This window comes from Aethalodelphis obliquidens, unplaced genomic scaffold, assembly GCF_003676395.1.
Source record: "Aethalodelphis obliquidens isolate GAN/ISIS:26980383/991018 unplaced genomic scaffold, ASM367639v1 scaffold2, whole genome shotgun sequence".
NCBI lineage: Eukaryota > Metazoa > Chordata > Mammalia > Artiodactyla > Delphinidae > Aethalodelphis > Aethalodelphis obliquidens.
In genome coordinates, this window is record NW_020837946.1 from 6518820 (window position 1) to 6542889 (window position 24070).

A 24070-nucleotide genomic window follows, 5' to 3' on the forward strand; every position below is an offset into this window, starting at 1 on the left:
CATTCTGTCTTCCAGGTCACTTATCCGTTCTTCTGCCTCAGTTATTCTGCTACTGATTCCTTCTAGTGTATTTTTCATTTCAGTTATTGTATTGTTCATCTCTATTTGTTTGTTCTTTCATTCTTCTAGGTCTTTGTTAAACATTTCTTGCATCTTCTTGATCTTTGCCTCCATTCTTTTTCGACGTCCTGCATCATCTTCACCATCGTTATTCTGAATCTTTTTTCTGGAAGGTTGCCTATCTCCATTTAGTTGTTTTTCTGGAGTTGTATCTTGTTCCTTCATCTGGTACATAGCCCTCTGCCTTTTCACCTTGTCTTTCTTTCTGTGAATGTGGTTTTTGTTCCATAGGCTGCAGGATTGTAGTTCTTTTTGCTTCTGCTGTCTGCCCTCTGGTGGATTCTATTTATTTATTTATTCGTTTGGTTATGTTGGGTCTTAGTTGCAGCATGCAGGCACTTCGTTGTGGCATGCAGGCTCTAGATCGCGCAGGCTTAGTTGCCCCGTGGCATGTAGTATCTTAGGTCCCTGGCCAGGGATCGAACCTGGGCCTCCTGCATTGGGAGCACAGAGTCTTACCCACTGGACCACCAGGGAAGTCCCTGTGCTCCTGAATTTGAATTAGAAGAGTCAAAATGAACCTGATATATTTTTTTCTTTAAAAAATGATTTTACTAGCTCTGTCCCCTGAAATCGCTTATAGAAACAATGATCAACCTGGTAGTAGCAAGCACCCCAGCATTCAGATTGTGGTCACTCAATACCATTTCCTATAGGAACTAGGGCTTCTCAGAGTAATGGCTGGTTCTGTATCTAGGTCAGGAAAGTGTTTGATGAGCCTGGAACATCTTATCAGGACAGAAAACAGTATAGCTAGCAAAGACCTCTGGGATCAGCAGAGAGCGTCAGGAGCCAACCTGAAGATAAGAGTTTGAACCTCAGCGGGAATAATAATGAAAATTGATTCACACACACATAAAATCCATGAGTTCACAGTGATCCTAAAAAGTATGCTATTCATTGCTTACCTGCAGTGGATGCTCGGGAACCGTAAACGGAAGAGTCGAGCATTTATCTTTTTCTTTGCAAACTATACCTCACATCAACCAAATAGATAATGAGAAGATTTTTTTAATAGACATATCCCAGCTAACAAAACGAAGAAAGAATTTTAGACTATCACTGTTTTTCAACTCCTAATGAATTAATGGATCTAAGCAAGGATCCTGAAAAACTGCTAACAACTCCAAAAGAGCAACACCCAGACATTTAGAAGTTCAAAACAATACCCGTGCTCTTCTTGCCAAAAGAAAAGAAAACTGGACCTGAGTCCGATCAAGCCTCTAGGTCTGAGTACCAGTTTATAAGAAGTACAGGGGACAGAGGGACCTGTCAAGTGCACCACAGGCCTGCGGTAAGCACTGTCCTGAAGTGGAAAACTCCTCTTCAAGAAATCAACTGCAGTGTGAGACAGGCTGTAGGTTCAAGGAGACTTAGGAGAAATAGCAGGTAGGTGCAATGTATGGAATTTATGGGGCCCTTGATTCAAACCAAAAGAACTCTAGTAACAGTTTAAGAGAAAGTAAGGAAATTTGAACACTGACAGAATATTTGTTATTTACGAGTTCTTAGTTTTTTTAGATATTATAATTATGTAAGAGTTACATTTTTTAAAAGAATCTTCATCTTTTAGAGCTGAGTACTGAATATCAATAGATGAAATGATACCTGACATTTGCTTCAAAAGAATGTGAGGAGCGAGTCAGGGGAAGTGGGCGGCGCACAGACACAGGACTGGCCGCAGCAGGAGTTGAGGCTGGCAGTGGACACTTGAGGGTTCATTTTACTGTCCTCTGCACGTGTGTGAAATTTTCCATGATAAAACTTTTTTTTTAATTTTTTATTATTTTTTAATAAATTTATTTATTTAATTTATTTTTGGCTGCGTTGGGTCTTCGTTGCTGCACACAGGTTTTCTCTGGTTGCGGTGAGCGGGGGCTACTCTTCGTTATGGTGCGCGGGCTTCTCATTGCGGTGGCTTCTCTTATTATGGAACATGGGCTCTAGGCACGTGGGCTTCAGTAGTTGTGCACGGGCTCAATAGTTGTGGCTTGCAGGCTCTAGAGCACAGGCTCAGTAGCTGTGGCGCACGGGCTTGGTTGCCCTGTGGCATGTGGGATCTTCGCAAACCAGGGCTAGAACCTGCGTCCCCTGTATAGGCAGGCGGATTCTTAACCACTATGCCACCAGGGAAGTCCCCAAACATGTTTTAAATAAAATGTTTTTTTACCCTTTGTTACAAGCTGTAAATATTTACCCACGTTTTCATTTGCCTTTTAACTTTAATACATTTTTTTGTTTTGGGGTTTTTTTAGCTTTAAAAAAAGGTTTATTATTGACTTACTGCCAGCAAGTGATACATATCATAGGAATCCGACATTAGAGTGTCTCTGATAAGGTCTGGACTTGTGCTAGACGACTGTAAGGAGGGATACGGGCTAATTTTGGATCGGATGCTATCAAGAGTTGGGGGGCAGTTCAGTATCTTATTTATGTTTGTAAGTTGGAAGTGTGAAGAGGGACTAGAAATATCATTGGAAAGGCAGCAGTTACTTAGAGGAAAAGATGGTTAGTCATTTTGTGCCTGGGATGTGGCCTTGGGTAACTTTAGTGTTTTTTCGTTTCAAAGAACGGAAACCACAAAACTTTTCAAAGGTGCGATGTGTATGTCTTTCTTCTGTTCTATCCTGAACCCACTGCAGGCAGAGTCATTCCCCATGCCCACCCACCCCCATTCCCCCAGCTGAAACTGCTCCGTCAAGGCTGTCGGTGGCCTCCATGTTGCTGTGTCCAGTGAGCAGGTCTCGGTCTTCATCTTACTTGCTCTTTCAGCAGCAGTGACATACTTGATGACTTTTGTCACTTGCTTTGAGAAGACTGCAGCTCTTTAGGTTTTCTTCCCACCTCTCCGGCCTGCCTGTTCTCAGTCTTGTTTCCTCTTCTCTCTGCCTTCTGAGCACCTCGTGCTCAAGTCGTAGACGCCATAGTCATATGTATGAGCTCCTGATCTCTCAACATACTTCACTCACATTTCCCTTTTCTATTACAGTGGCTCCATTTTCTGCTTGCTTAGGCCAAAAACCTTGAAATTGTCTTTGATTCTTTTCTTTCTTACTTCAGAACCAGTGTTTCAGGAAATCGTTCTGGTTCTACCATCAAGATTTATCTGGGATCTGATCATATCTTATTCCTTCCACTGCTGTCACCCCTTCACCTCTCATCTGGATTATTCCAGCAGCTTCCTAACCGATCTCCTTCCTTCCAGCCTGACACCTCCCAGGGTGTGTTCTTATAAAGAAGTGGAGTAATCCTTTAAAGTGTAAGGTCAGTCAGTCCTCTGCACACAACCCTGCTCTGCTTTCCCATCTCACTCGGGGTGAGGGGGGGAGCCCCGAGTGACCTTGCAAGGCCCTGTGTGATCTGGCCCTTTGGTATTTTTAAAGAGAGAGTCTGACTATTACTCTCGCTCGCTCTACTCCAGCCGCGTTGGCCACTAGGCTGCTCCTCAAGCAGCCCTTTACACCGGCAGTTTCCTCTGTCTGGAACACAGTTAGGCTGAATGCTCAATTGCTTGTTTTTCTTAAATAATGGAGGCCTTTGAGACTGCAGTTTTCTTTGAATATGGCTTTGGTCCCATTCCCTGTTTTTTTTTTTAATAAATTTATTTATTTTATTTACTATTTATTTTTGGCTGCGTTGGGTCTTCGTTGCTGCACGCGGGCTTTCTCTAGTCGCGGCGAACGGGCAACTCTTCGTTGCGGTGTGTGGGCTTCTCACTGCGGTGACTTCTCTTGTTGCACAGCATGGACTCTAGGCGCACGGGCTTCAGTAGTTGCAGCACGAGGGCTCAGTAGTTGTGCCTTGTGGGCTCTAGAGCACAGGCTCAGCAGTTGTGGCGCACGGGCTTAGTTGCTCCGCGGCATGTGGGATCTTCCCGGACCAGGGCTCGAACCCATGTCCCCTGCATGGGCAGGCGGATTCTGAACCACTGAGCCACCAGGGAAGCCCCCATTCCCTATTTTAACATACTCTGTTGTCATTGTCATCATTTTCTAAACAATCTTTAATTCTAGAGTCTCTTTTATTTTTAATCAGACAAGTGATTGTGGATTTAGTCTTATTTTTTAAACTTTGGGGGGACTAAAAATCCCCCTTGGTCACCACCCTATCCTTGTCGCTTCCCCAGAAGTCACTGTTGTCATTGGACAGTATAATCTTATCCACATCAGTAGAGTGTATCCTTCCGTACCTTTGCCGTGTGTGTACCAATGTGTGGGTATGTATGTACGTGTAGAAATAAGAGCTTGACTTGTATGGTTTTCTTTAAAATCATAAATGGGATCCCAGAACTTTGTTTCACTAAAATATTTTAAAGATCTTTTAAGACCAGTGAATATAAATCTCTTTTATCCTTTTAGTTGTTTTAAGACCTCTCATAGTTTATTTAAATGTTGCCCTGTTAATGCAGGGATGTCTGGATTGTTGGCCGTTTTTCTCCTGAACCAAGCAGGGCAGCAGTGACCATCCTGTGTGCTGCTCCCTCTGCTCTGTTACAGTACAAAGGAAATTTTACATACTCCTTGGCCCGAAAGTTATTTAAGAATGTTTTTCCCCTCAAGAAGTTGGGAGTTTTTTTGTGACTATTTTTGTTTTGTTTCAACGTCTATTAATCGTGTCTCGTTTATTGAATTGTGCCATGAGCTCACAGTATGCATCGTTCTTCCCTCATGAGTTGACGTGTGACCAGTTGTTTCTTAGATGATAAATAAAAGCTAATCTCCTTCTCTAGGAGTCAGAGTTCTGTGAAATCAGCCTAATTAATCACATCTGGTCAAAAATACACTGTTAGTCCTCATAAGAAGGGAATCATACCGCAGTCCTGGAAGTGGATGAACTTTTAGATAGACCTGGTTGCGAACACTGGAAACTGGTTTTCCCTGCTGAGTCGGCGCCACGTAGCCCTTAAGAAGCGCTTGCTTAATCACTGCATCGTGTGTATCTTTATCTATTTGAGAATTACTAAATATAATCAGACTCAGATAGGCCCAGGGTCAAAAAAGAGTGTTTATCACAATACTGTAACTCAGATATAGAACAACTAATGAACATAGTTTTTTTTTCTTACAGTGTTTAAAGGTAATGCTGGAGAAATCTGGCCTATCAGGTAAGTTACAGACCATGATGATACGTAAGTTTATCCACATCCTTTACTTATAATACATTTTCTATAAGCCTAATGAAAACTTTTCAAACTTTCTTTTTCTCCAGGGTTGTCAGTTATGCTTTACATTTCTATACGTACATAATTCTCCTGTTTCTTTTTTGTAGGCTAAAAGAAAACTAGTTGGAGGTTAGCCTAATTCTAAGGAAAGAGAGCCTAGATAGGGAACAAGAAAGGTACAAAAGAGATACAGTTAAGATATAGACCCTCTGGAATTTCCTAGATCTTTTGCTGAATTTCTTTTTTTAACCTCATGGATTCAGAATTTCAATGCATTGTGTTTCAGGCCAGTATTTCTGTATATAGATTAGGGAATGTAATATGAATGAAAAAAGTAAACCCAGGGTGTCCTGAAGTGGCTACCCAGGTGGACCCACGGAGCAAGCTTGAGGAAGCACCACACTGCTTTCATTAGAGTGAGTGCTTGCCATTCTCTCCACCAGAGTGGAAGCATGGGGCTCCGTTATCTGGCAGGGACGTTCACTTGCTCAACTTCTAGGAGTTTCTGTGCGATGCCTCAGGTCATCTCGACAGTAGTCCTCCCATGCAGGGATCATCCCCCGTTCCCACTTTCCAGATGCTGAAAATGGTTAAACGGCTTACCCAGTGTTCCAGAGCAAGTAGCTAAGTGGCTCTGATTTCAGAACTCTGATTTCTTTCTACCATGCTCTGCTATGAAGTAATGGTGTTCACTCTTAACTTACTTTCTTTTTTTAAACAAACTTAGATTAAGTTAAATATCGATATAAATCTTACTGCATTTAAAACTAGAACCGATGACAAAAGAGGGTCTACAAAGAACAGTATTGGGATTCAAAACCTGTGGCCTGTGCAGGATAAATGTGAGGTCTGTGTTTCTTCGCTCGTCTGTAGCTTCTTTCGGTGGGTGGGGGGAGTTGACTGTTACAAAACTTTGCTAGTTTTTTAACCATCAGGATTTTCAACTTTTGCTTGGTTCCCTCTCCCCGAAAAAAGTTCTCTCCCCATGTCGTGAGTGTGTAGCAAGCATGCTGAAAAACTGAAATCTGATTAACCTTCGTAAATGTTCATTTGTACCAACTACACTGAAGCACTGTGCCGAAAGGACACGCTTCCGTTAGCTCGCTGCTGACTAGACAGGACAGGTTTGCCGTACATGGCATCAGTTGCTGAGCGATGTTAGCGTGTGTTTTCGTCCAAGACAGTGAAATAAAACTCAATTTCATGATTTTAGGAGGGATTCTGTGCTTATGTATGTACATCTGTCTATGCTTAACGTGTGATGTGGATGTGCTTGTGTACTTGTAAATAATAAAGGTGTAAGTAGATGTTGCATACTAGTACCAAGTCTTATTTTTATTTGCAAGTATACAGTTCTTGGTGGAATAGAGAGAAAATTAACCAAGTTGGGGCAATGACTTAATTTTTTTCAGGCCCTGGAAGAGATAATTTACTTTAAAAATTAGTTAATACTGGGCTTCCCTGGTGGCAGTGGTTGAGAGTCCGCCTGCCGATGCAGGGGACGCGGGTTCGTGCCCCAGTCCGGGAAGATCCCACATGCCGCGGAGCGGCTGGGCCCGTGAGCCATGGCCGCTGAGCCTGCACGTCCGGAGCCTGTGCTCCGCAACAAGAGAGGCCACAGCAGTGAGAGGCCCGTGTACCGCAAAAAAAAATTAGTTAATACTTACTAGATGATATCCCATTTGATATTCATTTATCCAGAAGGGTCATTCCTGACAAACTCTTAAAACATATTATTCTGAATTCTTTTTCATCTGATTTTGATTCCTTCATAGGAGATGCATGGCATTTACGGAAAATGGATTGGTGCTATGAAGCTGGGGAAGCTTTATGGGAAGAAGTAAGATTATTTCTGTACATTTCATTTGTAAAGTGACTGTGCTTATTTTGTATTTTCATAAGGACACCACCCTACTCATGTGAATAAATTCTAGAGAAAGCTTTACTTTTTTTTTAGGATATACAAATCCATATGGGGGTCTACTTTTTCCTTACTGCAGTTTTTTCACAGAGTCAGAGGGAAAGTTTCAGCTAAGTGGGAACATATCTGACATCTGTATTGAGCCCTCTTTTGATAAGAGAATATGTCTCTAGTAGTAGTTCTTCATTAACAGGCAGAGAACTACAGAGAACAAAAGACATTTGTACCAGTGAAAGAATTTGAAGATACACTCTGAATTTTGAAACCTGAATATGTTAATCTGAGAGTTTCTCTGTAAGTTAATGATGGCAGAATTCATCTTACCAATCAGTCACTTAGGCTCTGATTCAAACTGCATCTCTCAATCCGGCCCAGCCTCGTAGGGTAGACTTAGGAGCAGTGTTATCACAGGGTGTTTGCAATCTGGTTAATCTTACTTTAAAAAATTTTTATTGAAGTGTAGTTGATTTACAATGTTGTGTTAGTTTCAGGTGTACAGCACAGAGATTCAGTTGAATGTATATATTCTATTTTAGATTCTTTTCCATTATAGATTATTATAAGATATTGAGTATAGTTTCCTGTGCTGTACAGTAGGTCCTTATTGGTTATCTCTTTTATATATAGTGGTGTGTATACGTTAATCCCAAACTCCTAATTTATCCCTCCCCCCCTTTCCCCTTTGGTAACCATAAGTTTGTTTCTATGTCTGTGAGTCTGTTTCTGTTTTGTAAATAAGTTCATTTGTATCATTTTTTTAGATTCCACATGTAAGTGATATATGATATTTGTCTTTGACTTACTTCACTTAGTATGACAATCTCTAGGTCCATCTGTGTTACTGCAAATGGCATTATTTCTTTTTTTTAAATGGTTGAGTAATATTCCACTGTATATATGTACCACATCTTCTTTATCTATTCATCTGTCAGTGGACATTGAGGTTGTTTCCATGTCTTGGCTGTTGTATATCGTGCCACTGTGAACATTGTGGTGTATGTATGTTTTCAAATTAGCGTTTTCTCCAGATATATACCCAGGAGTGGGACCACTGGATCATATGCTGGCTCTGTTTTTAGTTTTTTAAGGAACCTCCATAGTGTTCTCCATAGTGGCTGCACCAATCTACATTCCCACCAACAGTGCAAGAGGGTTCCCTTTTCTCTACACCCTCTCCAGCATTTATTATTTTTTATTTTTTAAATAAATTTATTTATTTATTTTTGGCTGCATTGGGTCTTTATTGATGCACAGGCTTTCTCTAGTTGCGGTGAGCGGGGGCTGCTCTTCATTGTAGTGTGCAGGCTTCTCATTGCAGTGGCTTCTCTTGTTGCAGAGCACAGGCTCGAGGCACGTGGGCTTCAGTAGTTGTGGCACTCAGGCTCAGTAGTTGTGGCTCACGGGCTCTAGAGCGCAGGCTCAGTAGTTGTGGCGCATGGGCTTAGTTGCTCTGCGGCATCTTCCCGGACCAGGGATTGAACCTGTGTCCCCTGCATTGGCAGGCAGATTCTTAACCACAGTGCCACCAGGGAAGTCCCTCTAGTATTTATTACTTACAGACTTTTTGATGATGGCCATTCTGACTGGTGTGAGGTGATACCTCACTGCAGTTTTGATTTTCATTTCTCTGATAATTAGTGATGTGAGCATCTTTTCATGTTGGTTAATCATCTTATTGTTGCTCCAAGTAGCATCAAACCTCACAGTCCAAATCCATGGCCTTAGAAGTACAGCCAGAATAAAGCTTTGTGAGAAAGCTTACACAATTGTACTCACTCCCCTTTCCCCCAATCTTTATCCGCCTGCTTTCTGTTCAGTGAGACACTGGCATTGAACATCAACAGAGGTTGATCTAAAGCAGGGCCTTCCGGGAAACAGTCCTTGCTGTGTAACGGTCAGGGACAATACAGAGAGGCTCCTCTTGGGTCCTGGCCAGGAATTTGACTGCCTGGAGTAAAAAGTGAACCTCAAAGAATCTTCAGGACATACAGTTTGGATGTCAAAAGAGTGTATCTAGTCAAATGGTTTCCTTATTTTCTCCTCTTATTAATTCCCAAATCAGTATCAAACAGTTCATCTAAAAGCAAACTCATTACCCTCAGAACTAGCTCCGCTTCCCAGATTTGCTTCTTGTCTTTCCCATCCTGATCCTTTTCCGCCTGAAATGTGGCTTACGCTACTTACCTTACATCCGTCATGTTTGGTCTCAGCCTTCAATCAGTTTTTCCACTCCTTCTTGACCATTCCCACTGCCGGCCTCCTGGTTCAAGCCCTGTTTTCTTGTGGTTTTTTGCCTCTTACCTAATTTACTACAAATGGTTTCCTGAGCCCATGTGTTCCCCACTTCAGTATGTCACAAGTGTGGCAGCTTAGATTGATCTTTAAAAACCCCTTCGCAGAAATCTTGAGTGGCTTTTTTAAAGCAACTGAAAACTCTTTTTCTTCTGTTCCGCATCCCTTTGACCTGTGACCACCTCTCCAACCCAGTTTTCTTTCCGTTACTCTCCAGCAGATACCTCCCATTCTAGTTAATCTGGTCTCTTAGCTCTTCCCCAGCACAAGTCATACTGTTGACTTAACCTGGACTTCGCCGTGTTCTTCTTTCCCTGAGAAATTCCTTCTTGTTTCCTCTGGCTTTCCCAAATCCAGCCCATCTTTTGGGCTTAACTAAAATTTTATCTTCTGTAGATTAATCTGTCATTTCTTACCTCATCCATCTCCCTTTCTTTAATCTTTTACAGTTCATAATTATACAGTTTTAATACATAATGATATACTTTTTTATGGTTTTAGCTTATTTCTATTTCTTCAATATCTGCTTCATTATTCATTTACTTATTTCTTGAAAGGGTAATAGAGGCACAGGGTTTTTTTAAAAAGATCGAATGGTCTCTTTCTTCCTTTCAGAAGTCATAAGTGACAAAAAAGATTTTCACTTTCTGTATTCCCAGGATGCAGCACTGAAAGAGCTTATGCTCTCTTCTGGAGACACTTTGCTTTTAATTGAAGGAAAACTTCCTCCTCTGGTAAGATTTTGCTCCTGAATAGACATTTTGTAAATAACAGTTACTGTTTTATGATTGCAAGGATGATATGTTCTCATTGTGTGAAACTGGGGAAATACAATCATAAAGAGAATAGAGTACTTACCCAAAATCCTACCAATCAGACAGCTACCATATTTTACATCATTATATATTTTCTTCCTATAAAGTCAAATTGTATGTACAATTTTATTTCCTACTTTTTATATTTTACTTTTTAACCTGACCATAAAATCCAGAAACAATCATTATATCCAATATATGACTTACCACAGTTTTATTCACCTATATCCCTGTTGTTTGGATTTTAGCTTGTTTAAAATTTTTTGTTCTTATAAACAGTAATAAATATAAATCCTTCTTAAGACAATTCTAAAGATGGAATTAACAAGCCAAATTGTTTTCCCAAAGAGTCGTACCAAGTTTACAGTCCTAATGTGTGTCTGTGAGAGGGCTCACACCACTGCTCTTCCATAGACACTGTGTATTACCACTTGGAAAAGCCATTACTTATTAGTTTGTTTTTGTTTTAATGTGGACACATGTAAAGATGAAAATGACCCAGAATTCCAGCATTCAGATAATCATTTGCTTATGATTAGAAAACTCAGACAGTGTAGAAGCCTATAAAATGATAAACAGAAGTTTCTCCCATATCTTTCTCTCCAGAAAGAGCCACAGTAAACTTATTTTTCCTTGTGTATCCTTCCAAGAAAAAAATTATGCCTGTTTGTATGCTGAATGTAAATATGTGTGTATCCTTTTCAAAGTTTACATAAAGGGGGTCATATTCTATGCACTGTTTTATACCTTTCGTTTTTTGTTTGTTTTTATTCATTTAATATAGCTTGAGGATCTCACATCAGCACATACAGACCTACCTTATTCTTTTTCATGACTTCATAGAATTCTGTTGTATTTTATACTGTGCTCTTTAAAGTTAATTTTTGAATTGATAATATTCATGATACAAAATTCAAAGTGTATAAAAAGCTGGGCCAGGAAAAGTATCCCCCATCCCTCCTGTCCCCCTGCCACTTGGGGTCCTCCCTCCACAGGCAGCCAGCTTCCTCTGTATCCTTCCAGAGGCACGTGCTTATTAAATTTAATGCACACACACACGTATGTATGTGTATATACATATTTTTATTTACACAAATGATTATAAGCTTGACACCCTATTCTGCACCTAGCTTTTTTCATTACCCCCATATACATGCCACATCAGTACCCATGAAGTTATCTCGTTCCATTTGACGTATATGGAGGTACCGTGATTTATTTTTTAACCAATCTCTTTTCAAAGAATATTTAGGTTGTATCCAGTCTTTTGTCAATACAAATAACACTGCCAAAAATATCATTTATTTGCCATTTTGCACATATGTATCTACAGGATATTCCTAGAATTGAAATCGCTTTGTCAAAAGTTATGGCCTACCGTAATATAACTAGTCTTCTGAAGAGGGACCTTGAGGTTGTTTCATGGTTTTTGCTACCATAAACAATTTACAGTGAATATCTTTGTATGCATGGGCTAGTATATCAGAAGGTAAAATCCTAACCATGGAATGGCTGGGTCAGAGGGCTTGGGCATTTAAAATTTTGACAGCACCAAATCACCATCCAGAGACTTTGCAGCAGTTTCTACTCCTGGAACCAACATATAGGAGCTCAGGTTTACTTTCAGTTTCACCACTGTAGAATATTATTAGACTTTCTGGTTTTTGACAGGTGAAAAAAAATGGAGTTTTTCCTCTGATTTACATTTATTTATTTACTGCATGGAAGTTGAGTATTAATCTTCACCAATTTGATAAACAGAAAAATATTCTCATTTTAATATGCATTTCCTGAAATACATATTTAAAATACTTTACATGTTTTTTTTCACATTCTCATCTTCTGTTGTTGGAAATTGCGCACTGTAATAGCAACTGATCTTTCATTGAGTAAATCTGTTCAAGTTCTTTACCCACTCAAAAAAGGGGTGGGGAAGAACCAGTTAAATTAGTAAAACTGAAATCACAGAATGTGTTTAAGGAGTTGAGTTTATTTCATGTAGTTGGTATATAGGAATGCACCTTAGATCAATAGGTTGTTGGTCTCTATAAAGTTCCTTTAGAAACTTTTATAAATAAAAACTGCATGTAACTGGTGCATTGTGCTATGGTGCTCTTACAATGCCTGAAAACATTTATATCGTTTGTTCTGTCAAATGTTTTGTTAGTTTGTTTATACTTTTCACTTACTGTAGCTACTAAGATATAGAACAGGAACTTCCCTGGTGGTACAGTGAATAAGACTCCGTGCTCCCAGTGCAGGGGGCCCGGGTTTGATCCCTGGTCAGGGAACTAGATCCCACATGCATGCTGCAGCTAAGAGTTTGCATGCCACAACTAAGGAGCCGTGGAGCCACAACTAAGGAGCCAACGAGCCAAAACTAAGACCCAGTGCAACGAAATTTAAAAAAAAAGAAGATATAGAACATTGGTCCCAGTCATCCTAAAGACTGACTTTTATGATTTTAAACTTTGATTGTAAAAACAGTAAGCAAGTATAATACATGACAGTTAATACATACATCTTAAGGAAAAATAAATTCAGGAACATATTCTATATCAAGATGTTTCTTTCTGGGAATTCCCTGGTGGTCCAGTGGTTAGGACTCCTTGCTTTCACTGCCGAGGGCACAGGTTCTATCCCTGGTCAGGGAACTAAGATCCCACAAGATGCCTGGCATGGCCAAAAAAAAAAGTTTCTTTCTGTGGAAGTAGAAGTTGACTTAATCTGTGTGCATCACAACAGTTGGAAATCTCCATTCCTCAGGGTTTCCTGAAGGTGCCCATCTGGTGGTACCAGCCACGGGGGCCATTGCATCACTGGAAGAGTCATCAGGACCAGACTAACTGTACCTTTTCTCAAGGCGGGGTCTGGAGAGCTAATTCCATCCAAGGTGAGAACACAACAGAATTATAGCAGCCAGTGTGTCATAAAGAAAAGTAAAATGATTGCTTCTGCTGAGAGGCAACTGAAATACGTATTTTTAAAATATAAGGTTGAAAATCAAAATCTATTCCATAATTCATAGTATAATAATAATACTATCCTATTTTTATACAGTGGTTTGTAACCTCTATAAAATACCATCTTTTTTTTTTTTGGCTTTACCTTTCATTTGCCATCTGTTATTTTTATTATCATTATTATTATAGCAATATATTACATTTTTTCAAGGAATTGTTATATAATATCACCTCTCAAGTGCCTCATGGCAGTAGGAATAGCGGCCCCAGTTATTGTAACAGACTAAGACATTGATGCTTTAGTCGCTTCCAGCGTCTTCACTGCAGCCCCAAGGGGCGGAGAGGCAGGGTTGGAGTCCGGACCCCACGCAGCTCCTGTTCTTTCTGCTGCCGCCACCCAGGAGCTCCTTCAAGGGCGTTCCAGCTCACTGACTTCTGAGAAGACTCACAGACAGGGTATAAACATTGTTTCACTCTGTCTAAGTTTCTTCTCCACAGGCAGAATTCAGCACACATGTCATGATGAGCAAAGGCAGGGAGTTTGAATTGCCATTGTAAAAAGTGGGTTTCCACTTCATTATAAGAAGACACAAGTTAATCTCCTTTGTAACTGTAGATAAAGAGAATATATTTTTAGTAGGACCAAGTTCTTATATTTTTTTCCTTTTATCATGCTTAATTATCTAGCTTTTTTAATGCCTTGAAGTATTATATACTTACATTTCTTTTTATCTTTCAAAATTCAGTACTGAAACTAACATAAATGATCTCCTTACTTTTTGAAGTTAGGATTATATGTATAGAGCAATAAAATACTTCATGTTGAATTAGCTATGAAATTGGCATTAAGTTATTTTTTGTTTGAGTTATATTAGACATGTTAAACAATTCTAAAAATGGTTTTGTGATAGAATAATAGTTACAACCTAAAAAGCGGTGTGCTTCTCCATGAAAGTAAAGGAAACAGTTCATTTTTTTGGTAGTCCTTCTGTATCACAACATACGGCAAATATTTTTATTTCTGAGAATGTCCTAAAAGTGTCTTTCAGGTAGTACCAGCTTACAGCATCCTTAGACACAAGAAGAACCACTCATGAAGAGAGCTTTTTTACTTAATTTACTTAATTAATTTCCTATTATGTATTAGCAGTATGCCCAGCAGTAAGCAAAGACATTTAACTAAAGCAAAAATGAGTCAAATTACTGATTTCAAATTTAGTTATCAACTTTTATATCCAGAGTTTTATATGAGAGCATTTTGTTTTCCCCTTTTTAAAACTAATGTGGAAAGGCCTTCTTGTTGCCAAGAACTCTTTCAGTCAACATTGATTGGACATCCATTGTGTGGCACCCACCATTCCTGGCACTGGAGAGACAGACAGGATAGATGACCTGTTCTCTCTTGAAAATCATATTCTGTAGGGGAGACAGGTTAGGTTAAAATATATATATGTAAAAAAACACATGTATACACACACATAAGAAAACAGACAGACAAAAGAGTAACAAGTTGGGACAAGTGTTATGAGAGAGAAACAGGTTAAATAAAAGATGAGAGCAGGGCAGAGTATCCAACCAGCAGAGTCCTCTTTGAGGAAGGAGAGGGTGTGGGAAAGAGCATTCCAGGTAGACAGCCCAAGTGTAAAACTCCTCAAAGCCATTCTAGTGAGAAGACCTGGTGCTGTGCCCACAGCGTGCTCCCTGGCTGCCCATCTACTGGGCCCTGCTTCCTCCCCGTGAAGTCCTGAGGGGCTGACCCGAGGAATTCAGATTCTGAGTTGCTTGGATGGAATTGTACTAAACCCGTCTGCAGTATCAAAACGTGGCCTGTATTTCAGAAATCAGAGCTAAGTACGTCTAAAGCTCCTGTCAAACATCTTGCTCTGTCCTTTGTAGATGCTCCCAGTGACGCGCATGCAGAAGTTTCCCTCCGCTACTTGGGAGACGTTGAAATCTCAGAAGATGCTACGTTGGGGGAGCTGAAGTCTCAGGTCAGCCTTCCTCCTGCAGCGCGTACCTTACTGGTGATCTGGCTGCTTCCAGTGAGATATTAATATATTCTTCTATTTCCTCTTCCCTCAATTACAGTCTGTTCTCATAGGGCATGTGTTATATGCCATGTTCAGTGGTGAGTACCCAACAGGCCACACACACATATTGCTCAGACAGCTCCCTGGGTTTGCTTCTACCAGTTGCCTGTGGCTTTCATTTATCCCCTCTCTGACAGGCATGCTGTGCTTTCATTTGAAATCTCCTCAGTGACTTGCAGCTTATGTTCATTTTGATTTTTTAGGGAAACATTTGTTGGAACATTTGTAAAGCATTCACTTTACTCCTTTATTTACATTGTTTTTGTGTCATTGTGATTCACGTGTTAAATGTTGTTAGTAAAAGCTGTGTGGTCAGTTGCCCAGGAGGTCAGAATATCAGCTTTATGTTAAACTAGATAATGTATTGTTTTCCTGGACATTAATACTCACAGACACAGTGTTCTGTCCAAATGGAAAGGCCGGGTTGAATACAACACACAATGCTTAAGAAGCATCTTATTCTCATTGGATTAAAATGAACATCCCTTCTTGCTCTTAAAGGAAACAGTGTAGGTGCATGTAAGGTGAATATCAGTCATTGATTGACTTCTGTGTGTCCTCAATATCTGAAATACCTTCCACAAAAAAACAAATGGTCTTATTCTAAAAAGAACAAGTAGAAAGAGACTTTTTTTCTTATATTAGATTAAAAGATACAAAATTGCTGTTTCTAGATTTAAAACGGATGAATATTGGCCATTTTATATACTACAGCCTAAGTATATAAATAGTTATCCACCCCTACAGAATTAGTCCAGCGGTTTGGGCCTAGCGTTTGGATCCAGAGATTCTGAAATATTTCAAAATCAGAAGTTATTTCCATGGCAGAGGAAACTTTGTTGAATTATATGAGCACAGATGGAAGTTGAAGATGAGTCCTTGCTTTTATTAGAGAGGCCTCTGCTCTTGAGTTATATAGTCATATGGAAATTAATTTTAAAGTTTCATTTTCTAAAACATAATCATTGAAAAGGAGCTTTTGGCTCAGATTTAGAAACAGAAAAATCTCTCAGGCTGATTTCAGTAGAGAGGAATACAAAAATTACTGAGGGTTAATTTCATTTAAATGATATTCCTGTGGATTTTTTGGGTAGATATTATCATTACCTAAGATACTCTTTCCCTTAAATGTCATTGTGTAGCACTTCATTTCTTTTTCCTAAAGCAGTCTGTTTTTAAGAGTGCTTTTTCCAATGTCTGTTTCTTTTCTAGGCCATGACCTTGCCCTCCTTCTCGGAGTTTTCCATCCCATCGCCCGCCTTCCTTAGAGCCTGGACGGTGGAAAGTAGGCGCCCCGGCAGGCTCTTACGAGTCCACTATCAGCGGCTCAGGTAGGGTTCTCAGTGAACACTCCACAACAGCCCGTTCTAGGTCATTCCACATTTGTCATGTTGATGATACTTTTTATCATAAATTAAACTCTGAGACAACTTCAGTGTCTCATATTAAGTATAAATGTAGTTTCATCTGTTTTTACTATGGTCCAGAGACTGTGAACAAAATTTTGATTGTTTTTTCCCCCCAGCTTTATTGAGATATAATTGCCATATAACACTGTATAAATTTAAGGTGTACAACCTATTGGTTTGACAGACGTATAATGCAGAATGATTACCACCGTAGCATTAGCGAACAACCTCCATCATCACATCATATAATCGCCATTTCCTTTTTGTGAGAACATTTAAGATCTACTTTCTTATTAGCAACTTTCAAGTATATAATTCAGTGTTATAAGATGAATATGTTCTGGGGATGTCATGTACAGCATGTTGATTATAGTTTATAACTGGAAGTATGTACCCTTTGACCAACATCTCCCCTTTTCAGCCAGTCCCAGTCCCTGGTAACCACCATTCTAGTCCCTGTTTCTATTAGTTCAGCTTTTTTAGATTCCACATATAAGTGATATCGTACAGCAGTTGTCTTATCTCACTTAGCATAATGCCCTCAGTGTCCATCCATGTTGTCTCAAACAACAGGATGTCCTTCTTTCTTATGACTGAATGATATTCCTTTGTGTGTGTATGAGTGTGTGTACACATACATACATATACCACATCTTTATCCATTCATTGGTTAACAGACACTAGGTTTTTCCATATCTTGCCTACTGTGCATAATGCTGCAACGAACATGGGAGTGCAGATAATCTCTTTGAGATCCTGTTTTCATTTCCTTTGGTGAGGTACCCAGAAGTGGGATTGCTGGATCATATGGTAGTTCTATTTTTAATTTTTTGAGTAACCTCCATACTGTTTTTCCATAGTGGCTGAACCAATTTACATTCCCACCAGCATTGAACAAGGGCTCCCTTTCCTCCACATCCTCAAAAACACTTGCTATCTCTTGTCTTTTTGATGATAAGCATTCTAACAGGTGTGAGATGATACCTCATTGTGGTTTCGATTTGCATTTCCCTGATGATTAATGATGTTGAGTACCTTTTCATGTACCTGTTGGCCATTAGTATGTCTTCTTTAAAAAAAAAAAAAGTCTGTTCACGCCCTCTGCCATTTTTAAATCAGATGGTTTGCTTTTTGCTATTGAGTTGTATGAGTTCTCTATATACTTTGTTTTTTGTTGTTTTTTTTTGCGGTACGCGGGCCTCTCACTGTTGTGGCCTCTCCCGTTGCGGAGCACAGGCTCTGGACGCGCAGGCTCAGCGGCCATGGCTCACGGGCCCAGCCGCTCCGTGGCATGTGGGATCTTCCCGGTCTGGGGCACGAACCTGTGTCCCCTGCATTGGCAGGCGGACTCTCAACCACTGCGCCACCAGGGAAGCCCTCTATATACTTTGAATATTAACCCCTTAGATTTGCAAATACTTTCTGCTGCTTCATAGGTTGCCTTTTCATTGTGTTGATGGTTTCTTTTGCTGTGCAGAAGCTTTTTATTTTGATGTAGTCCCACTTGTTTATTTTTGCTTTTATTGCTTTTGCTTTTGGTGTCAAATCCAGAAAATCATTGCCAAGGCTGATGTCAAGGAGCTTACTCCTCTGTCTTCTTCTAGGAGTTTTACAATTTCAGGTCTTAACGTTCAAATCTTTTAATCTATTTTAAGTTGATTTTTGCATAAGGTGTAAGATAGGGGTCTAGTTTCATTCCTTTGCATGAGACTGTCCAGTTCCCCCCAGCACCACTTATTGAAGAGACTCTGTTCCTCATTGTGTGTTCTTGGCTCCTGTGTCATAAATTAATTGACGATATATGCATGCGTTTATTTCTGGGCTCTCTATTGTGTTCTTTTTTTTTCCTTTGGCCATGCTGTGTGGCATGTGGGATGTTAGTTCCCTGACCAGGGATCGAACCCATGCCCCCTGCAGTGGAAGTGAGTGAGGAGTCTTAACCACTGGACCACCAGGGAAGTCCCTCTTTTGGGTTCCACTGATGTATGTGTCTGTGTTTATGCCGGTACTATACCGTTTTACTATAGCTTTATAGTATAGTTTGAAATGAGGGAGCATGATGCCATCAGCTTTCTTCTTCTTTTTTTTTGTTTTAATTTATTTTTATTTATTTTTTGGCTGCGTTGGGTCTGTTGCTTCACGCGGGCTTTCTCTAGTTGCGGCGAGCGGGGGCTACTCTTCGTTGCGGTGCGCGGGCTTTTCATTGAGGTGGCTTCTCTTGTTGCAGAGCACAGGCTCTAGGTGCGCAGGCTTCAGTAGTTGTGGCGCACGGGCTTAGTTGCTCTGCGGCACGTGGGATCTTCCCAGACCAGGGCTCAAACCCGTGTCCCTTGCATTGGCAGGCGGATTCTTTTTGGGTTTTTTTACATCTTTATTGGAGTATAATTGCTTCACAATGGTGTGTTAGTTTCTGCTTTATAACAAAGTAAATCAGTTTATACATATACATATGTTCCCGTATCTCTTCCCTCTTGCGTCTCCCTCCCACCCTCCCTATCCCACCCCTCCAGGCAGTCACAAAGCACCAAGCTGATCTCCCTGTGCTATGTGGCTGCTTCCCACTAGCTATCTACCTTAACGTTTGGTAGTGTATATATGTCCATGGGCAGGCGGATTCTTAACCACTGCGCCACGAGGGAAGCCCTGTTCTTCTTTCTTAAGAAAAGATTGCTTTGGCTATTCAGGGTCTTTTGTGGGTCTATACCAATTTTAGAACTGTTTTTTCTGTTTCTAATTGAAAAATGCTTTTGATATTTTGATAAGGATTGCACTGAATTTGTAGATTGTTTTGGGTAGTATGGACATTTTAACAGTGTTCTCCCAATCCATGACGATGGAATAGCTTTCCATTTATTTGAATCTTCAGTTTCTTTCATTAGTGTCTTATAGTTTTCAGTATACAGATCTTTTACCTCCTTGGTTAAATTTATTCCGAAGTAGTTTATTCTTTTTGATGCTGTTGGAAATGGGATTGTTTTCTTAATTTCTCTTTCTGATAATTTACTGTCGGTATATAAAATGCAGCTGATATTTATATATTGATTTTGTATCCCACAACTTTACTGAATTCATTTATTAGTTTTAACAGATTTTTGGTGGAGTCTTTAGAGTTTTTTATAAATATCATCATGTAATCTGCAGATGGAGACAACTTTACTTCATCCTTTCCAGTCTGGATGCCTTTTATTTTTTCTTCTTGTCTAATTGCTCTGACTAGTACTTCCACCAATGTGTTGCATATGAGTGGCAAGAGTGGGCATCCTTGTCTTATTCCTGATCTCAGAGGAAAAGATTTCAGCTTTTCACCATTGAGTATGATACTAGCCATGGGCTTTTCATATATGGCCTTTATTGCATTGAGGTACATTCCCTCTATATCCAGTTTGTTGAGAATTTTTAGCATGAAAGAATGTCAAATGCTTTTTCTGCATCTGTTGAGACGATCATATGATTTTCTTCCTTCATTCTGTTAACGTGGTTGTATCACACCAATTGATTTGCGAATGTTCAACCATCTTTGCATCCCTTGCAGAAATCCCACTTGATCATGGTGTATGATCCTTTTAACGTACTGTTGAATTTGGTTTGCTAATATTTCTTTGAGAATTTTTGCATTTATGTTCATCAAGGATATTGGCCTTTAATTTTCTTTTCTTATAGTGTCCTTGTCTGGTTTTGATATCAAGGTAATGCTGGCCTCATAAAATGAGTTTGGAAGTGTTCCCTCCTGTTCTGTTTTTTTTTTTTTTTTTTTGCAAGAGTTTGGGAAAGATTGGTATTAATTCTGCTTGTAGAATACATCAGTAAAGCCATCTGGTCCTCAACTTTTTTTTGTTAGGAGGTTTTTGATTACTGATTCAATCTTTTTTTTTCCTTAATAAATTTATTTTATTTATTTATTTTTGGTTGCGTTGCGTCTTTGTTGCTGCGCGCAGGCTTTCTCTAGTTGCGGCGAGTGGGGGCTACTCTTCGTTGCAGCGTGCGGGCTTCTCATTGCGGTGGCTTCTCGTTGCAGAGCACAGGCTCTAGGTGCGCAGGCTTCAGTAGTTGCAGCACGTGGGCTCAGTAATTGTGGCTTGCAGTCTCTAGAGCGCAGGCTCAGTAGTTGTGGCTCACGGGCTTAGTTGCTCCGCAGCATGTGGGATCTTCCCGGACCAGGGCTTGAACCCGTGTCCCCCGCATTGGCAGGTGGATTCTTAACCACTGTGCCACCAGGGAAGCCCCCGATTCAATCTTCTTACTCATAATTAGTCTGTTCAGAATTTCTGTTTCTTTATGATTCAGTCTTGGTAAGTTGTATGTTGTATGTTTCTACATACAATGGAATTTATCCATTTCTTCTGCATTGTCCAGTTTTTTGGTGTATAATTGTTCATGGTAGTCTCTTAAATTTTGAGTGTTCTTATATGGTATAATATTTCACTTAAGAATACTTGAAATTGGTTAAGAAAAAAACTTTGAAAAAATTAAGTGATATGTCATTCAATATTATTTTGTTTCATTTGTTATCAGGGAATATAAATTGGGACAGAGAACTGAGATCTGCTTAGAGCCCCTTCAGAAAGAAGAAAACCTGGGGTAAGATGTCCTACTACACATACAAAATTATACACTTGTCTGATCCCAATGGATAGTTTTACTATTGATTAAGGTGTTACATTTTTTAAGTGTTTTTTTCACTGCTTCTAAGGAGTCTGGCAACTTAAAACAGATTGTGTTCTAGAAATGTGTTTGTATGTCTGGTGTCTAGATCTTAGAACTCATTTTTCCATAAAAACAGAATTTTTCAGTAAGTCCCAATGCATGTTGAACCCATAATGATCTTGAAGTATAAGCAAGATGCTCATCCCAAGCTCTTACCAGTGCCTGCAGACAGTCTGTTGTCAAACCAATTGATAGTAACACCTGACATGCTGCCCCTTGTCCTACTTTTTTCATCCTAATATCACCTGACATACACTTATTGAATTATCAATTATTATCCGTCTCCCACTACTAGATTGTAAGTTTTGTGAGGGCAAGCACTTCATTTTTTGGTCACTGCTGCCTCCCCAATACCTAGGACAGTGCCTTTGTCATAGTCAGTAATTATTTATGGAATAAAGAAGCACCCCAAAGTTGTCCACGTTCAAACCTACCTATTCTTTTTTTCATTATAGGACATTCTTTTATAAGACATTTTTGTCAGTAACACCAAATATTAAGATTCTTTTACCTGATGTGACACGATGATTCTTGTTGTCCTCCTGTTGTGTAACAACTCTACTCTTTCAACCGTGTGACCTTCATTTTATCCCACTGTTTTATAAAAATGCATTCTTAATGCAAATTGTATTACTAGGAGTAGTTTCCTGGAGGGGAATTTCTGGATCAAATGGTATGGACATTTTAAACCTCTTATTTGTTAAATTCCTTTCCAGGTAAGTTATACCATTATGTTTCCACAAGCTGTGTTTCTAAGTATTTATTTCACCTCACCATCAAACCATCATTGAATGTTGTCATTGTTTAAATGTTTGCTAAATTGATAAATGAAAAATGGTTATCTTGTCTCATCTAGTAAGATTAGGGTGTTTGTTGAAAGGCTTGTAAACCATTTGTATTTTGTGAGTGAGTGAATTGTTTCATATATTTTCCCTGTTTTATTTGGGGTCTTAGAAAAAAGTCTAATTTGTGTGAGCTTTCTATAGTATAGATTATATTACATAATATAAACGGACCCTCTGTCATGTTTGTCGTGAGCAGTGTCCTTTTGAAGGCCATGCTGTGCACTTCCTCAGCCCCCTTCCCCGCTTCTGTCCTTGACTGACCTCCGGAGCACTCTTGCCCCCGCTCAGCGAGGACCCTGGCTCCTCGTGGTCTTCACCCAGACTCTGTCACCTCCTTGGCAGCTCCTGCATCTACACTGACCACAGTTTGTATGCTCTGGGACCTCAGCTCTGCTCACTGACCTCAGCAACACCTACACCCTCTCAAAAATTCCTTCTTGACCACAGTCCCCCGCTTTCAGTCCAATCTCCTAACTCACTGGGCCCTCGCTCTCCCTGCGTTGCCTGTTTCCTCCAATTGTGTTACCCTTTCTTTTGATAAAAACACTAGTATAATAGAAATACAGCATTAAAATCGTTCATTGTCTCACCATCCTCAAAGTTTTCATTTCTCCTCTCCACCTTCCAGTTCTTATCTGTAGCTTTTATTTCACATCCTATCTAAAACAGTCTCCATACGTCTACATTTCTTTCCAACCTTTCTGAATGTTTCTCCTCTTTCTCTTCCTTCAAGGACCTCGTATCTGTGCTCATCTCCTGCAAAGGTTTCCTTTGCTCTTACAACTACACCCATCATCTTCTCTTCCTAACTCTGAGCCCTCCGTTTCTTCTCCCTGGCTAAGTTTTCTGCCAGCTTCACAGATTCTGGTTCTGAAATCAGTGTTTCCTAGGAAGTCGCCATAGTGGGAAACCCCTCTTCCCCTTCATCACCGGGATAGCCCTGCCGGCCCTTTCAGCTCTGTCTCCAGTCCTCTTCCCTGCATGCCCCACTGAGGAACTTCTTCCTCTGCCTTCAGCCTTGCCTGCTGCCTCCCCAGGGACCCTGCTGTGGACTCAGAATGGGAGCTCACCTCCATTCTGGGTCAGGACTGAAGGAAATCAAAGTAAAGGTTTCCCACTAGCATTCAGGGTTTAAGGAAAATCTCTCCTTATAAAAAAACTCAGAAGAGTCAGAGGAGAAGCTATGTGGTTATTGCGTGTTTCCCGTTTTGTTGTAAATCTGACGTGACTGTTTTCTGATGCAGCCCCCAGCATGTGCTGCTGAGGACACAGATGCGCCTCCCTGGCAAGAGGGCATATGCCTTGCCCGTGGACTTGGTGTGGGACACTGCCCGAGGCTGGACGGCCGGCTCCCTGAGGCACCGAGTGGCCGATTTCTATTCTCTTCCTGTGGAGAAAATTGAAATTGCCAAATACCTTCCTGAAAAGTTTGAGTGGCTTCCAGTACCTAGCTGGGTAAAGCTGTGGGGCTCCCTCAGGGAAATCGGGCCTCACTGGCATAGTGAATAATTAACTGCAGTTTTCCACAGACAGGGAATTTAGTAAGAATTTGAGATTGAGTTTTCTTTATTCAAGATACTTAATTTTTCTGTAGAACCAGCAAATTACCAAGAGGAAAAAGAAGAAAAAGCAAGATAATTTGCAGGGGGCGCCTTATCACTTGAAAGATGGAGATACTATTGGCATTAAGGTACGTTTTTAACAGTAAACTTAGCACTTTGACAAAACACCAGAATCAAATGATTTTATA

At 40.1% G+C, this 24070-nt stretch overlaps 1 protein-coding gene across 19 annotated transcripts in view; it reads left to right on the forward strand.

Annotated features, from left to right (window-relative positions):
- Positions 1-24070, forward strand: part of USP40 (ubiquitin specific peptidase 40) — a 91836-nt gene that overhangs the window by 63008 nt on the left and 4758 nt on the right. For 17 of the 19 annotated variants that reach the window (XR_003435126.1, XR_003435125.1, XM_027117940.1 and 14 more), the window contains 9 exons: positions 5188-5224; positions 7057-7121; positions 10154-10228; positions 13076-13202; positions 15169-15314; positions 16575-16693; positions 21284-21349; positions 23565-23775; positions 23915-24010. Coding sequence is in view for 17 of the 19 variants with exons in the window: in XM_027117940.1 (XP_026973741.1) it covers positions 5188-5224; positions 7057-7121; positions 10154-10228; positions 13076-13202; positions 15169-15314; positions 16575-16693; positions 21284-21349; positions 23565-23775; positions 23915-24010 (942 nt within the window). In the remaining 2 variants the exon portion in view is untranslated. The remainder of the gene's footprint in view (positions 1-5187; positions 5225-7056; positions 7122-10153; positions 10229-13075; positions 13203-15168; positions 15315-16574; positions 16694-21283; positions 21350-23564; positions 23776-23914; positions 24011-24070) is intronic. The other 2 variants (XM_027117824.1, XM_027117876.1) reach the window with 1 other exon arrangement.